Source organism: Cinclus cinclus, chromosome 9 (genome assembly GCF_963662255.1).
Source record: "Cinclus cinclus chromosome 9, bCinCin1.1, whole genome shotgun sequence".
NCBI classification, from domain to species: Eukaryota; Metazoa; Chordata; class Aves; order Passeriformes; family Cinclidae; genus Cinclus; species Cinclus cinclus.
In genome coordinates this window covers 3,760,672-3,778,121 of record NC_085054.1, presented here as the reverse complement: position 1 = coordinate 3,778,121, position 17,450 = coordinate 3,760,672, and the positions used below count along the sequence as shown (strand labels likewise).

The following is a 17,450-nucleotide window of genomic DNA, read 5'->3' as shown; positions in this document are numbered from 1 at the left end:
GGTGTTTCCCTGCCAAATGTGATGGCTCACCTTTGAGTCCCCAGCTGCTGGCATTCAGCAGCAAGGGAAACGGGAAAGGCGGGATGGAGCAGCGGAAAATGTGATTAATATGTGCTCACAGCAGACAGGGCTGGCTGGGCTGTTTCCGTGCTGAGCACTGCTATGTTTCTGGGATGGAGAGGCAGCGGGAAGGCAGGAGCGGAGCTCCACACTCACTTCCTCCCCTTCCCACCCCGTCCCTGCCAGGCTTTCCCCCTTCCTGGCAGCCCACTCCCCACGAAGCCTGGCCCAGACATCCCCTGCCCTGACATGTTAGACATGTCTCTGTCTTTCCCTCAGGCATGGAACCAGGGGGGGAGGCTAACCCAGCAACCTGGCCAGAGATGCTGTGCTGTGTCTTCCTGTGTGTCCCCGAGAGGGGAGACAGAGAGAAGAGTGGCCATCACCACGTGCCATCCCATACTTGCCCCTTACTGTACAACAATGTGCCCCCTATCAGGGGACAGGGCCAAACCAAGCCTGCTGCAGAAAAGCTGGTCTGGCTTTTGCTCTCCCTGTTGTCCACGTGTCCAGACCTGGGGCCAGGCCAATGGCCTCTGAGGTTATCTTCCAGACACTGGCCTGGTGTTCGTGCCGAGATCTTATCTAATGGTTTGCAAATGTCTTTAGAAAACAACAACTCTTCTTGAACCCAAGGAAGGAAAAGAGCACCTGGCAGGATTTGACCTTTTATTTTTGTCCATTTTCTTTGGACAGACTCAGCTATGAGGATTATATCAGAAGACCAAATTTGCATCCATTCTGATCTGCTTCCTTCTTTGTAGCATCTCGGGTTCCAGCTCCCATGTGGTCTGAGCTGCTCCATCTTAGTAACTGCGGAGATGAGCTCACAGGAATCACCTAGTACCGCAAGGGACTGGGAATGGGATGGATTTCAGGATTTGGAGTGGATTGGGACCATGATGAGTGCTGCTCTCACTGCCTCCATTGCTCTGTGTGTAAAATGCAACTGAAACATTTGTTTTCAGAATCTGTATAAGTCAACAGACAAGAAATGGCAGCTAACAGGAAGATCCAGCTGATGTGCATTTTTCATTTCTTACTCATTTTGATGTTTTTGTGCTTGTTATTAGTTAACTTTCCTGGATGGCATTTCAGGTGGTAGCTGCACAAAGACTGAATTGCTGCAAAGAGCAGTATCTCAGCTGCACGTTGGAGTTGGGAACATAAGAGGTTTTTGGTCTTGGCAGGGAATATTTGGGATGACTCTATGGAGACCCTTGTGCCTTCCCCTAGGAGTGTTCCTCTGTCTTTTCAGTCCTTAATCAGGTCTCCTGTATTTATTCACCTGAGGAAGGAGAGAAAAACTTTCAGTCCTGTGGCTTTTTTTATCTGGAAAAATCAGGAAAAGCTGGTGCAATGAGCCAGAGGACCACAAGAGTTTCTGCGCAGAGACATCATGGTGCAGAGGATTTGCCCAGGAACATTCAGGTCCCAGCCTGCTTCTCCTACTTTTGCAGGCAGGACAAAGACATCAGGCTTTGCCAAAGGCAGCCTTGCGCATTTACCCTTGGTGCAGTACCTGGGGAGAACTACAGCCCTGGCTTTCCTAGCAAGGCTGCAGCTTTGTATTCCTGGGCCTGATATCTCCTTTGCAGGCTAACACAGTACCACTCCTCGTGTCCCTGATGACTCCCAAATCTGAGTGGAGCCTCTCAAAGACATGGAGCTGGCAAGCCCAGCACACTGTACCTTGCCCAGACACTGTGCTTTGTTGAGTGTTGCCAAGTATCATTTTTCTTTTAACTCCTTGTTCCTGGATTTAATAAATCCAGAACTATCCACCCTCCACTTAAGCCAGAATCCTCCCACCATCAAACATGCCCCATTTTATGCCTTCCCCGTCTGACAAGGAAAATAATCTCCCCTACTTTTCTCCTTCATGCTTCTCTGTCTAAATCCTGAAGCCCTAATCCTGTTAGCATGCTCTGTTCCAGGGCTCTGTCTCCACAGGAGTAACATAATCCTGCAGTAAATCTAGTGGGTCCAAAGAGACACATACGTACAGACGAAGGAAGGACTGCTGCCATCCTTGGCCTTCTCTTCCTCCCTCAGCCACTTTCTTCAGCACCCCAAGAAATTGCATAGTGGCCAAGCAGCATAATAAATAGAGCAGCAGAGAGTTTACCTTCTACCCCCTCCCTGACTCACTGCCTCTTCAACTTCATGGCATTTTTGTCTTCCTGTCCTTCATCTCCTTCACTCCAAACTGCCAATTCCCACATCCACTGGAATGTAGCTTCAGCAATCCCTTCCCTCCCAATCACCCTATGATGCTTCCAACATGTCAAAAATGTAACCTGTAAATGCTGGTGTGGAGCTTGCATGTATATGCACGTGGAAAACTTTTGCAGTCCTCCTCTAGCCTAGACATCATGTCCCCTACTTTTATAGCCTCTCCCTTACCACTTGCTTACTGCAGCAAATTAATTAAGCAGGTCAGCTCTCATTGATTATCAATTTAATTTCACATGCAGACCTGCTGTCTGGAATGAAACGGAAGTAAACATACAGTGTATGGGGAGAAGATGGGCAGCTTTTTGATGCAGCAGTGAAAGCGAGTTCCCTTGGCTGTTTCTTGGAAGGTGCTTTTAATTTGTTAATGGTTTTCCCATTTGTCTTCTGGCTCCATCACCCTTCAGTGTGTGTTCATGTGCATGCATGTGTGCTCTCCGCTGAGTGTATATCTATTTATCTATCTATCTCCCTAGATCACAGCCAGGTATTTTTTTTTTCTGCTGGTGTAAATTACTGTGACTTCTTATACTTCGATGGTGATATGTTGATTTACACCATTTGAAGACTTGGCTCAAAATATGTGCTGAGTGGGATGGGAAGCAGAGAGGACGGGAGGAATAGCAATGTTCTATTTTGGTAGAGAGGGAAGAAATCTTTGCTTTCTTGGCACTCCCAATTTCACACATTTTCTTGCTAGTTCTTCCTATGCTGTGAGTGCTAATTTGAGGCAGGATGTAGAGCCTGTTGAAGTCAATGGGCCTCTCTCCACAGTGTGCTGTGGCTCTGGGGTCTTCATTTTCAGTACAGGGAAACCAGATGGTTGGGGTCAGACCCTGGTCAGTAGCATCAGGACCTGCAGGGTCACAATGCACTTCCACTTGGGAAGGAGGCTGAGAGAGCAGGCATGTGGGAATACCTCAGGTCCCTAAGAGCACCAAGCACATGCCCTCTGAAGTGGCCCCTTTCTGTTATGCTGAACAGGGTGCAAAGCAATGGCTTGCTGTGACCAGCTGGGGCTGTTCAGAAGCGAGGTTCAACAGAACAGATCCTACCAGTGCAGCTGATAGCAGAGCTGGAAGTCAGGTGCCGATTCTGCCCTCACATGCTGGCAGTCTGGAGTGTCATGGCCCAGAGTCAGAGTTCATAGCTTGTTGAATGTGATCTAGCCTGAGTAAGTTGCTGGTTTCTTAATCTAAAGCAGAATTGAAATTGTTCTTCTTGGAAGCAGGTAGTTGGGACCAAGGTCGTCTTAAGAGGTGTTCTCAGCAATGCTGATAGTAATGATAAAATTTTTGGGCTCAGTCCTGCTTCTGCTTTCTGTCAAGCTTGACTGTGCAGAAGTCAGCAACAAATTATGCTGGTGTAAATTTGGATTCTGGCCCCTGATGCTTGTATGTGTGAAGTGAGCTAAAAAAGAACAAAACTTGAAATATGTTAAATCAAAAAGAGCAGCAAACCTCGTCAGTGACTGTTAAACATGCCGGTCCATATGCAACCTTTGGCTCATGGAGTCTTCACATTGCTGATAGTGGGAAGCAAATAGAGGTTACTGGGAGAAGACTCCACTGGACTTGCTGCCCTTGGACATCTGCTGGGGCCACCATTAGGATCCATCCTCTGGGACAGAGGGACCTTTGGTCTGACCTGACATGCTGCTCCTTGTGCTAAAATAGTTGCTGTGGCTCAGATAAACATTTCCTGTCCTCTGGTGTTAGGTTCAGAGGTAAGGTGTTGTGTGTCAGCTTCTGTGTTGGCATAAAGCTGAAGGCTTGCTGTGGTGTGGAAATATATCCTTTTAAATTGTTTGTGTGTGTGTCTGTGTGTCTGTGCCCATGGGTTTACAAGACACACAGACACATGTGCACACACGCATGCCTGGAGAGTGTTTCACAGTACCCACTCTTCTTATAGCCCTCCTGCTGGAAAAAAAAAGGGTATTTGGTGTCTGCTGAGCAAGGAAAATGACGGGAAGTGAGGTCAGACAGGATAAAATAGGATATTAAAAACACATAAACCATGCTGTGTTGCTAAACGGTAGCAGCATGATATATATTCTCTAGATTAGCATTTCTGCGCAAGTTCACATCAACCCCTCATCCCAATGACCAGCCAGATTTGCAACTGATTCCCTCTGTGGGGTGGCTGCTGCCTGCCCTGAAGGAGTGGATGGTGATGTGCAGGGACAGCCCAGAGCTAGCTGGGGTGCTGTGAGCAGCCCTGTAAACATCCTCTGCGTGCCCTGCCGTGCTGGATCCTGGGAGAAAGAAGTAACATGTGCCATCTGCAAGCCTAGAGCCACAGGAGGCTTACAAAATGCTTCCTAGCTGCTCTTCAAGGCAAGGGGCCGGGACACCGCCTCACCCCTTCTTAAGTCCTCAGTTGTTTGACTCTTGCTTCCCACAGGAAGCTGGTGCCAGAGATTACACTCTCCTGCTTTCCTGAGATAAACTTACTGGGAACTCCTGTGCTTAGTACACATACACATGGTGGGAGCTTGCACAAGAGCCCAGCCAGCATCGCAGTGTGGATGTGGTTCCTGGCTGAGATGGGAGAAGAGTCCAGCCCTTGGAAGTGCTTGGAGTGAAAGCAGGCAATGCTTTCAGTGAGCATGGAGTCAGTGAGTGCTAGTGCTTTATGTTGGGGCAGAGAAAGGGTTGAAAATGACCCTCCCCTTGGGTATTTCCTCTTTCCCTCCCTTTTCTTTCCCACTCAGGCTTTGCAGCCTAAAATAGAAACACATGTATCCAGTTCTTGTCCGGCCTATTAAAAAAATGGGCAGAAGAGGTGGATCTAACATCCATCTGGTAGTTATTGATTATGGCCATCTGGTCAAGCAGCAGTCTTTTCATACCATGTGGAATCATAAACTCCCGAGAAGCTGTCTCCGTGTGGCATGGAGAGGCAAAGGCAAGGGGCTGGCTGAGGCAGCAGCTTGTCACCCCAGGCAGAGGTGCATCCTTCCTGCTCACAGCACTGCTTGCATGCGACGTTTCCCAGTGGAGCTCAGTGTAAGGGTGTGTCAGGATGTCAGCCTCTTTGGGGTCATCTGGTCACTTGTGCTGGAGCAGATCTAGGTCTGGGGGCAAGCTCGAAGCAGCTGAAGCCTGATAGTCTGAGGTGCCTCAAAGTGCTGTGAGAGGCAGTCCAACAGAAAGCTCCTGGCCCTCCTGCCTGGTAGGTGAGTCCGTCCACCATGCTGTCCTGACAGTGACTCACATCTCCCCGCTGGCCCCCGGTGCTTCCCCTGGTTGGAGGCTGGCCCCGACCAGAAAGCCTTTCCTTGGTTTTCCCTGCTTATCTGGTGAGGATGTAACAGTGTGCGCAAATGTACATTTGTGACTCCCTTCCCTTGCAGACATTTCAGGCCAACGAGGATGCCACAGAGGTGGTTCTCAACAAGATCCACAGCCCGGTGCTCACTCGCTTCGTGCGCATCCGTCCCCAGACCTGGCACAACGGCATCGCCCTGAGGCTGGAGTTGTATGGCTGCCGCATCACTGGTGAGGGTCCCCTCCTCCCCTGGGCTTCAGTGCTCCTCTCTGTCCCTTGCCACTGTCATTGCTCGTCCCTTGCCACTTGTGGTGGGAATGGTGACACTGTGACTAGCGTGGAGACATCCGCCGCACGGGATGCGGGGACAGGACTGCAGGTTTCGGAGGGAGGGAAAAATGCCCAGTGCTGGCTGGTGTTGGTTTGGTGTCCAGAGCTTAATGCTGTGAGGTGAACCACGAGCACTTCCCTTCAATTACCCTGACTGTTCATGGCCTTTTCTTACCTGCAGATTCACCTTGCTCCAACTTGCTGGGAATGCTTTCTGGCCTCATTCCTGACTCCCAGATCTCTGCCTCTTCCATCAGAGGCTATGACTGGTCTCCCAGCATGGCCCGCCTGGTGAGCAGCCGCTCGGGCTGGTTTCCCCGTGTGCCCCAAGCCCAACCTGGGGAGGAGTGGCTGCAGGTGGACCTTGGCATCCCAAAGAACATCAAAGGCGTCATTATTCAGGGGGCTCGTGGAGGAGACAGTGTGACCACCACTGAGTCCCGTTCCTTTGTGAAGAAGTTTAAGGTGGCCTACAGCATGAATGGAAAGGACTGGGAGTTCATCCAGGACCCCAAAACAATGCAAGCCAAGGTAGGCACTGCCTGGAGCAGCTGCAAAAGAGGATATGTTCCTGACTAGTTTCAGTCTGACCTGGGAAATTGGCTGTCCACTCCCAAGAGACCTTGGGAGCTTGGGGTTGTCCTCATGAAATTCCAGGCTGTGTCCCTTGGTGCTGCTCCAAATCTGTACTAGTGGCCATAAGGTCCACCTTTCCCCAGGGATGGCAGTTTCTTTTCATTTTCTATTGTGGACCAAGCATGGGGATGTGGACATCACCCGCTGCTTCTCCCAGCTCCTGCAGGTCAGAGTCCAAAAGATGGTGTGTTTTATTATGTTTTGTGTACAACAATTATGTTTTACACAAACTAATTCCATATTTTATAAGGGGAAATGTGTGGCTGTTGTGGTGTGCACCTCTGAAAGAGGAAGATGAATCACAAGTTCTCTTCAGGAAATTTCCTATATCTGAAGTCTCTTTGCCACACTGGTGTGACCCTGAAATTCCCCATATTTTTTCCTTATCATTGGAGTTCCCCATAATCTTTCTGCTTAGTGTTATGGGAGGGGCAGGGACTTGAGGAATAAATAAATTCTCTGCTACTGCCTGTTCTGTTTTTATGCATACTCCTCTGCTTAAAATTTGTGTAAGTTTTAATTTTTCCTGATCTTTCAAAAGAGGGCTGATGCTATCTATAGCCCTCTGTTTACTCCCCACAGACTTTAGTTCGTGCATGTAAGCTGAAAAACAGCAGTACTTGGACTGTGAGGAAAACCAAGTATTTACACCATCCTAGAACATGCAGTAGCTTCTTTATTTACCAAAGGACAAATCTGATCTCATTTATATGTGAAGTCAGTGGATATTCCCCAGGCTTCCCCTGCATGGCTTGGATCAGAATCTAACCCCTGGACTCTGAGCAGAGGCCGGGAGAGATTGTGCAAGTTTCTTAGAAGTTGTCTGGCTCATCCTCTTGAAACCGAGAAGGAGCAGCCCAATTTCTGCTCAGCTGGGCCCAATGGCCCAGAATGGGGCAGCTAAACTTCTTCAAATCGTGGCTACATTCTGCCAGACCCAAAATATCAAGTCTGGTTGAGAGCATATGAAATGCACACACCTCTTGCCTCTTCTTTCTCTCTCTCTCTCTCCCCCTCCATAGCTTTTTGAAGGCAACATCCACTACGACATCCCTGAGGTCCGGAGGTTTGACCCTGTTCCTGCCCAGTACATCCGAGTGCACCCAGAGAGGTGGTCCCCAGCAGGAATAGGAATGCGCCTGGAGGTGCTGGGCTGTGACTGGACAGGTAGGAACCCCTGCACCTCTGCCCACTGGCAGCTCTGGGGCCAGGCATTAAACCAGCAAGGTGTAAACTTTAGGGTTATTTCCTGCTGGCCTACCTCAGCCATGGTGTGGCAGGGAGACTGCAGCCATGAAGGCAGCACCTGTAGGGTGGCTTGGCCCCACCTTTTTATTTCCACCTTGAAAAGAACTGGCCTTGATGCAGTATGTAGCAGCAATGTTTGGACTCCAAGCTTTAATACAGAGCTCCATGCAGAATTTGTCCTCAACTCCCTTCACATTCCTTTCAGATTTTTACCTAGACATTGGGCAGTTTTTCATAGTCTATTATGTTAGAGGACATTTTGGGCCTTTAAGTCCCAATAATAAAACAAAAAGGAAGAGGAGAAGCAGAGGTGCAGTCACCAATATTTCATATCTTGAACTTCCACAATAAGGCTTTGCTGTAAAAACAACAGTCCCTCTCTCACTGAACCAAACATGGAATCCTTTTTGCAGACAAGGCTGGGGAGTTAACTCTATGATATCTCTACAAACATCCCTAAGACCAAGGAAATTTGTTCACTTTTGCCCACCTGTTTTTCACACGTGGTATGCCTTTCAGCCACCATTTGTTTTAATACAGAGATGAAAACTGACTTCACACACTCACTGGGATCAGTAGAGGTTGTGCCTCTGACCCTCTGAGGTTCAGTGGTGATTGATTTCTCCATAGTTTCATCCCCAAAAGCAAAAAATGCACCCAAAGGGTTATTGGGTCTGATGCTGACTTTGCAGTGCCAGAGGCTAGTTGTCATCTTTTTTAATCTTTTATTTTTTAATAATCTGCTTACATATGAATCTGGAGTCCAGATGTCAGTGATATGATTTCCATTTTATAAGCACGTCTGTAGACGACATTTTTTGTAAGAATTCCCATTCTAGGAAGTCTGAAAGACACAGAGGTTTTTTTTTACCCTCTTGTGCAGTCTTTACTAGCATTTCCTCCTGTGATGTGCTGCAAGATGCATTGCAAACACTTGACAGCAAATCACGCAACACATGTACACACTATTAATAATGATAATTTTTCACTTTTGAAGTCAATGGTAAATATCCCCCTGGACTGGCAATCCATTGTAAATTATCTAAACTTTAAATCAGATTAGATCTTAATTTAAATCTTACGACATCTTAGGATGTTGTGGGAGAAGCAGGTGCAAGAAGCAGGAGCTGAGGGCTTTGTGCAGAAGTGGTCAGGCTGCTCCCACGTTGCTGCTTCCTGCAGCTCCCAGCAGTCTCCAGCTGGCAGATCTCTGCAGACTGCTGCTGGATGGTGCATCACAGCACTGCATCACTGCCATAAAGGGAGGCAGTCACACAGGACCTCCAGCCACGTGCATGCCAGCCCTTCCACTGTGCTCCTCCACCTTAGGGAATAAGTGGGGGTTTGTAGTCTTTAACTTCTTGCATTATTTTTGGCCCAAATTTTCTTTTACATGTGTGTCCGTGCTCATTTTCAGCATCAGTAGCAACAGCACATGTTTTTTCCAGGCAAGGTGCTTTATGGTCATTTCCCAGTCTGGGTAATAATTTGCACATTGTAACATTTAAAACTCAACTGCCAGGTCATAAATATCTGCAGCTTTACTAATCTACAGGCATTCAGCTTTGTAATCAGAACAGGGCTCGTAATCTTGTGGATCCACCATGTTATAGAAAACATTTATATCCCTGATGCAACCTGGGGAGCAGAGATAGCCCATGGCATTATCTGCATGTGTAATCCAGGCTGGCTACATGCAGCAGGCCTTGACAAAGCCAATACAGGGCTCTCCTTTGCCAGGAAGAGCCAGGAGTGTCACAAAAGTGGCTGTGAAAACCCAGGCAATTGCACTTGCTTGGGAACAAGATTGAGAAATGGATTTAAACAAGATAATTAAAAATATTTCCAAGTGAGGGTCTAAGCCCATGTGCACCCTGCCCAGGTGTTTCTATTTCTTATCAGCAGCAAGAGTCTTAATTACTGAGTTAAACAGGTAACAGCCACAACTGGGCTCACAAACTAGCTGGCTACTAACTCAAAAACTGGGAAGCAGGCAGTCAGCAATTGGCTTCTTTCAAAGACCTGCCAAAATTTTTTCTCTGAAGAGTGGAGAATGATGAATGTTCCCTTGCAGCTGGGTTTCTCTCCTTTGAAGTTCCAAACATCTGGTTTCAATTGCTCAGTGACTTTGCATTTTGATTAGCAGTTACCACCAGTCGAAAAGACACTTGCAGGGCCAGGGAGGAGTGAGGAAGCAAGCAAGCAAGACCTCTCTTTTTCACTTTCCATTTCACACATGATGCTGTCCTGCCTGTTATTTTCATTATCTCTTGTAACCATCGTGTTGCAGCTCTGCCATGGTAACTGATTTTTCAAGATATATTTCTGTGGCTTGTCCAGGGCAATGCAACACTTGATTTACATCCGCTCAGCATCTGTGTCCCATATGGGACTTGGCTTTCAAGGTCCTTCCACATTGTCACATTTCAGCTATAAATCTCGATATATAGGAACAACAACCTAAAAAAATGTACCAGCTCTAAATAAGTTCCAGCCTTTGATATGTTGCTTTCACCTGCTGCTTTTTTTCTTTGCTTTTCTTTTTTTATGACATTTTTCTGTGCCTGGCTGCTTGCAATTTGCTTCTTGGTTGCCTTTGGAGTTTTATGGGGTTGTAACAAATTTGAACTTACAAATTAAAAGACTTTTAAGTTATTGGGTATTTTATCCTGAACAAAAGACAGCCATTGGGGGGAAAAATAAGTAAAAAAGAAAAAAACCAGAGAGTTTATCTACGACATGTTTAATAACAGGAAAATAAAAGGGCATAAGGGAGCCTATGGAAAATATTCAATGTATTTAGCCATTTCCTCCTGCTTCTGGCTTTATTAAATGATATCCTGAAGGGTGCCGACAAAGAAACACAATCACACATAACTGAGCTAAGCTGCCTCTTTCTAAAAGTGGAAAGAATCAAGTCTGCTGTACTCCACTTAATGCACCCATAAAAGGAGAGTTTGCTGGAACCTAATGTCATTTACTGTTGATCTTAATATCCTTCCCTTTCTTGCTTAAATTTCCCCTGACACCTGCTTGGAGGCTGTTACACATGGGCCATGTTAGAGAAAGGGAAATTGGACAGAGACCCTTTGAAAGCATAGTCAGGAGCCTGGAGTGTGAAACCAGATGCTTTCTGCAGTGAGCCAGAGCTCACCAGGGGATCCTCTGGGTCCGTTTGCGGTTACATCATTTGTGGGTTTGAGTGACTTGTTTTATAAATTGGCACAATTGGTGGGAATGTTGTGTGTGTTTTTTCAACGTGTCATATGCCTTTATGAAAGAAAAAGATGTTCTGCCTGTGATCTCACTTATCCAGTAATGACAGCTAAGTGGATTGCCAGCACCCGTGTAGATTGTAGATTAAAAAATTAAGAGGAAAAGTAGTGTGCATGTCTAGAGAAGAGGCTTGTTCAGTTGGAACTCCAAATCCATAGAACTCCCATATGGAAAGACAGTTCACTTGAAGTTCAAACCATGCTGACATTTGTAGCACGTGGAAATGTCATGGCATACTTGTTCCATCTCTTCCTGCCATTATAAGAACATGAAAAAAAGATTTTTTTATGCCTTGTTTCTACTACCTGGGCTTCTTGTACTGTCTGTTGCAAACAGCTTCTCTACTCAATTTTTTTTCAGATGTCAAGCCCACTGCAGAGACGCTGGTGCCCACTTTGAAGAGTGAAGAGACCACCACTCCCTACCCAACTGATGCAGAAGCAACCGACTGTGGTGATAACTGTGGAGAAGAGGAGGGTATGTATCAGAGCAGCACATCTTTATCTCAGTAACTGATGGGTTAAGAGCTAGGAAAATACTCTTATCTTCCCATTAGCGCCAATACATGGGGCTGATTCCTGGAAAGCTTTCGGTAATATTATTAGCGATAGGCCAGGATAAAAGTAAAAAAAAAATAAAATAAAATAAAAAAAACCCAACTCATAAACAAATCTGCCAAAATCTGATAAGTTCTATCAAGGAAGGATGGAAGAGCAAGAGATAGCAACTAATTCAGTCCCTAGGGTACAAGACATGAAGAGCTGGTCTCCCAGCTTCCTTACATGACCTGGAGAAACTCATTTAGTGCTCTGTTTAGAACATCTCCATTCCAAATCACCTCTTGGCTGGATGTCATAAACTCAGAAGGTGATTCAGACTGCCTGGTATGCAGGGCTCCTTTTGCAGAAGTCACAACTGTGGAAGTAAATCACAACATGTATTGAAGACTGATGTCCTGAACACTTACCATCTTAAGGATCATCTTCCCTATTTCAGCAGCTTGCAATTTAGGAGGAGAGTCAGGGCTCCTTGTGTGGGCAGTAAAGAGGAGGGAACACTAACTCCACTAATTCCATGCAGGATTTCATCTACCCAGTCTTAGGTGGCTGTCAGATGTCCATGAAATGGTTTGGTGCCTGTAGCACTTGACTATTTCTTCCAACGATGGAAGAAGCTGAATGTTAGTTTAGACTCCATGCTGTGTTTGTTAAGAGCCAGTGCTGGGCGAGGACTAATCTTCTCTGCCTCAAATTCCTGTCTGTAAAAGCAGACATCATATTCTGCTTCTTGCAAGGGGTATGCGAGCATCTAAAGGTTGTGAAAGGTCCAGATGAAGAGGAGAGGGCTTGACAGAGCTGTTCAAGGTTAGTTGTACAGTACAGTGTTCAGGAAATGCATTCCCCGGGTGCAACAGCAGAGCCTGGCCTCAGCACTGGAGCATTTACACAAGGACTTCAATAAGAATCTCACAAGGAAAAAACTATCCTCCGAGATAGCTCTTAGGATTTCTGTCTCTTCAGCTTTCAGTCCCAGATAAAAAAAAATAATAGGTTTTAAAATAAATAAATTTATAGAAGAACAATAATTGGCTTTTTCACACCTCCCATGGGGATTCTGCTGTACTTTGGTTCTAGAAATGTAAGTTGCAGAAGTAGCTCAAAGGGCCTGATTCTCATTGCTTTGCCTAAGTGATAAGGCTGTGCAACCTTGCTGCCATTGAGGCACTTGGGAAAGTGCTGAAAGGAAATTTAGGCCAGTAACAGTCTCTGCAAGAACATGATTCCTGGGTGCAATCCAGGGCGAGAGAGCAAGCAGAGTATGCTGTGGAGTGTGGAACCAGCCTGCTTGTCAGCTTCCCTCAGATTTAGCAACAATTTTCATTCTCATACTCCATAAAACAATGAGTGTGTTTCTCTGGACAATCAGATTTATGACAGCCAAACAGAAACAATGCTGCTCTCCAGGGTACAAGATTAGATTGGAATAAAGGAATCCATGATCTGCATTGTTTTATTTTGGAGTGGGAGCATGTAAAAAAAGCCCTGTGCCCCTTGCAGTGAAGTTCTCCTGATGCCTATCACTTGAGTCACTCACCTCCTTCTGGCCATTGGGCACTGTGATTTAAAACTTCCTCCTTGCTCAGGAAAATCCTGGCCTATAATTAGGCTCAGACACGCATGTCTGCTGAGTGCTTGGTACGGATTCAGCCACTTTCTGCAGACTCCATGCCACACGACTGATTCCCTCAACCCAAGGAGCCAGCAGCTGCCTCACTGCCACATGCAGCCCCTGGCATGTGCCTGCCTGCCCACAGCCCTGTCTCTGCAGGAAAGCTCTCCAGAGCTTTCAAAGCTGTTGTCACAGGGGAATTAACTCTGCTCCTGTTTCAAGATGGAAAGTTAAAGGACTTGCCCAATGGCCATGTGGTGAGTCCACAGCAAGACAGAAATAGAAGCTGGCTTCTTTCACTCAGAATCCAAAAACTTGAGCTCATGGTTGCCCCACGTTTTCCCTGTAACATTTCCACGAGAAGGTAGGAAGCAGTGAGTGACAGCTCTCCAGGATGACAGACAGCTCCCGTCTGGTGCAAGTGGCTAGGTCTGTCACTCAGGAGCTGGGTTTCTGGAGCACTTGAGATTCTCCTTTTGGAGCCAGGCAGGAACTGCTGAGCATGGGGCACTCAGGAAGGACTCTTCCCTGACATTTAAAAGGGCATTTAATATTGACCACTCCAGGAGAGGAAGAGAAGGTGCTGATTAGAGTCTGGAAGCATTTGGTTCTTGCTTTTATATTTGCTTAGTTTGGTGGATTAACCACAGGACGTGGTGTGAACATTTTGATGATGCGGAATTTAAGGCTGATCCTTGGAGCTGAGGAAATGTGAGATAGGTTAAAAGCATCTGTGTGAGTGAGATTTCATGCTTTCTTCAGTTTTGATGGCTTGCCAGCTATTTTAGTTTTGGGCTGTTTTTTAATAGCAACCCTTCATGGGTAGGTCATTTTTTAATCCGACTTTATTTTGCTTCTATTTCTTTTTATAAGATTTCCAACTCCCTGCGAACTTCAACTGCAACTTTGATCTTCCTGAAGACCTTTGTGGTTGGTCACACGACTTGGCAACTGGTTATACGTGGTCTTTTCAGCCTACAGGCACCTGGATTGGCAACTCTGAACCAAGCCCTGACGCTGTGCCTGGTAAGATGATTAATACCAAAGCAGGGAAGAGAGAGCTAATGGGGCTTTCTCAATGTGAACAGTATGAATGATTATTGCACAGCTATCATGAGTTGTGAGGGCTGTGCAGAGCTGAACTTCTTTCATGGAAACTTTCAGATGCTTTGCTGCATGGTTCATGACTTATTTATAGGACTGTGACCGCTGGCACTGAATTATACTAACTGTCCTCTTGAGATAGCCTTGAATCAGACACTGGGCTTTGAATCCAGTGGGACTGTGGAGGCTAGCCCAGGCTTTGTTCCACATCCTGATCCAAACGTCCTCTGTAGGATCCAGTGCTTTTTCCCCAGAATGCATTTCTTCCTCTCCCATATGTTTCTCAGATTGCCTATAGTCTTCAGCTGCTCAGCACTCTGGGCTTGCGAGGCTGGAGTTCAGTCTCCTCCAAGTGAAGGATGAGCTAAGCCCTAAGAATGTTGGAAATGCCAGCTTCTTGCTGTTTGACTTTTGCCTTTTTCTCTTCGTGCTTTGGAAGCAGAAGATTCCCGTGACTGTGACAGAGCCTAATTTATGGAGGACCTCACTGAGATGTGCTGGCATGGGTTGCAAGGGAGCTTGCCTCTGGCAATGTGGTTGATAGATCAAGTTCTTCCGCTTCACATCCTGGAACTCACGCCAGGACTAGTGTGCTTTCCTTATCCCTCATTGACTTTGTGGCATGGTTGGCACGAAGAACGTTTGCCAATTCCCTTACAACAGTAGGCCGTGTCACCGTAGCACCACTTCACTCTCAGTCATTGCTTGTGAAAGTCGAAGCTGCTGCAGGCGAGCTGGCTGATCTGACCTGTGCTGGGCTCTGCCCTGGTGTCTGGTGATTCCAGTGTCTGTGTGACCCATGCATCGTGTGGGCCCCTCCTCGCCCTCCCCTGGGTAAGGTTGAGTCTCGGAATGCAAACATTCAGGAGAACCTGTTAGCCACCTGGCAGAGTCGCTGGCCAGATTGGTAGTGCCGCCAGCCAGTTGGAAAGCCGTGCAGCCAACACCTGGTAGGCAGTGCTAAAGAGGAAAATATGTATTCCAGAAACATATGGGAAGAGGAGAATCTGCTACATCTCCACACACAAATCACCCCCACACAAATGCACACATCATTTCTCTCTTCAGCTCCTGAGGTGCTTAGGTTTTTTTCTAAGAGACACGGTAATGCTGTAAGTGCAGCCCATATGGACATCTGAAAAATTCTTTGGCGTGACATAGGGACACAGTGTCTGCTAGGGAGAAAAATATTTTCATATTTCAAGTGTTTATCTCTTCAGCATTTGAGTGCTTTAGAAGATTAATATCTGGAGCTCGGTGGAGCCTCAGGCAACAGGAGAGAACACTTAAAGCCAGCCCCAGACTTAATAACCCTCCCCATCTCATTCACTGTAATAATGTTTAATTAATATAAGTCTCCTGCAAGTAGGATAAAAATTACTTATTTTTATAACTCAGACTCAATTTTTCATTTCATTTCCTCTCCCCTGAGTCTCCCTACAATTAGTTGGCCATAGTTTCTTAGAAGATCCTGCTGTAACCCAGGAGAGGCTGGTGCTGCCTCAGACAGCAGCATGAAGTTCTGGTTTTCACTCTTCTTCTGCTCTTTTTCCTTTTTCTCAGTTATGAATTGTGCCGTTTCACTGTTGGGGCTGGGCAATGTCATCCTGCTGAGTTCAGTGGTCTGTTTCTGTGCCAGTGTGGGTGGAGAGCTCTCCCTTAAGGTGCTGTGCAGAGTCAGGCACAGCAGCACTGAGGGGATGCAGGCAGGAATTCCAGCACTGCCCTGCAAGTCATGGGCTGTGTGGGCAGGGGAGGAGGAGGAGAAGGTGGTGGTGGTGGCTCCAGGGGGCTGCAGTGACTTTCCCACAGCAGTGGGGGAAGCCAGCAGCAAACACCAGCACAGGCTGAGGGATCAGCATTGGCACTGCCATGGATCTGCCTCCTGGCTGGCCCAGGCAAGGGTGTGCCATCCTGGCATCTGTGGGCATCCACTGCCTTGCCCCCACAGCACAGGGCTGCAGAAGAGTTGGAATACAAAGGCATCACTGCTATGCCTCACTTTGGTCCTGCTCTTAGAAACTAAGGAGACATGACACAAAGAGAAGCAACTATTTGCTTTTTTCCTCCCTGAAGAGCTCTTAAGGGCAACTGGAGAAACACGAAAAAGAGGCAATGCCAGCTTCTTGGTGGTGACAGAATCAAAGCATTGTTTGGTTCACATTCCCCCATTCTTCCCCTGCCCTTCCCTCGTGCTCTCTCCAGCACTTTGTTTCCAGTTAGAAAATTCACGCTCAGACTCCAGGGAGCAAGGAATGAAAAGCTGTTGTTCGGGGTGGTCTTTGCTTGTGAATTCCCCACCCTGGGGTGAGCAGTTGGGTGAAGGAGAGCAGCTGTGCTTGGTTAGAGGCAGGGCAAAAGTTAAGGGGAGCTCAAGGCTGCCAGAGCCCAATTTACTCTGATTTAAAGGTGCTGGCCCAGGCTAGAGGCCATGGCTACTCCACAGTAGCAAGAAAGTGTGCTGTGCCTTTAAGAGCTCTGTGGAATGTGTTTCTACTTCTTTTGAAAATGACAAAACAAAAATTAAAATTAAAAAGGAAAAAATAATAATGAAAGGAGGAGCCCTGGCTCAGTCTGCATAAGAGAGAGGGGGAAGGAAATGTCCATGGTGAAATATCCTCTGTGAGGCACTTGATTAGAAAAGTCTGCTGAGAGACAGGCCTGAATTCCTCAGATATCTCCCAATTTCATTTTATGCACTGCATGCAATTCCTCCTTGTCTTTGGCACGGAGAACTTCTCAAGACTGACAAGACACCCACTGCTCTCATTCCACTATTTTTATTTCCAAGATACTCTTTCAGGCAGCTCTGCATTTCTTTTTTTAGCCCTGTGTTCCTTGGGCTCTTCACACCATGGATTAACTCCACGTCCTCTCCTGCAGGCTCCCATTACACGTCTGGGGACCTCATTGGTGAAAGTGGACCCAAAGTGCCCAGCTCAGCAGAAGTCCAGCATGGTTCCAACTGCTACCTGCCCTTTGCAAGCCTAGAAAATACCAATGGCTCCCTTTTCCATGCCCCCATAAGAGATTGTCAGGATTTTTCCCTCTATGGACTTTCAGATGCTTCCCATCTGTAGAAAGATGCCCCTTAGTTGCACCTAGCAAGCTTCCAGGAG

The 17,450-nt window shown here is 46.9% G+C and overlaps 1 protein-coding gene across 1 annotated transcript in view; it reads left to right on the top strand.

The window, feature by feature from the left end:
* The window catches only part of LOC134047167 (neuropilin-2-like), a 74,084-nt gene that overhangs the window by 39,822 nt on the left and 16,812 nt on the right, over positions 1-17,450 (top strand). The window contains exons 8-12 of the mRNA XM_062498130.1: positions 5,654-5,798; positions 6,080-6,429; positions 7,557-7,701; positions 11,419-11,535; positions 14,101-14,253. Coding sequence (XP_062354114.1) covers positions 5,654-5,798; positions 6,080-6,429; positions 7,557-7,701; positions 11,419-11,535; positions 14,101-14,253 — 910 coding nt within the window. The remainder of the gene's footprint in view (positions 1-5,653; positions 5,799-6,079; positions 6,430-7,556; positions 7,702-11,418; positions 11,536-14,100; positions 14,254-17,450) is intronic.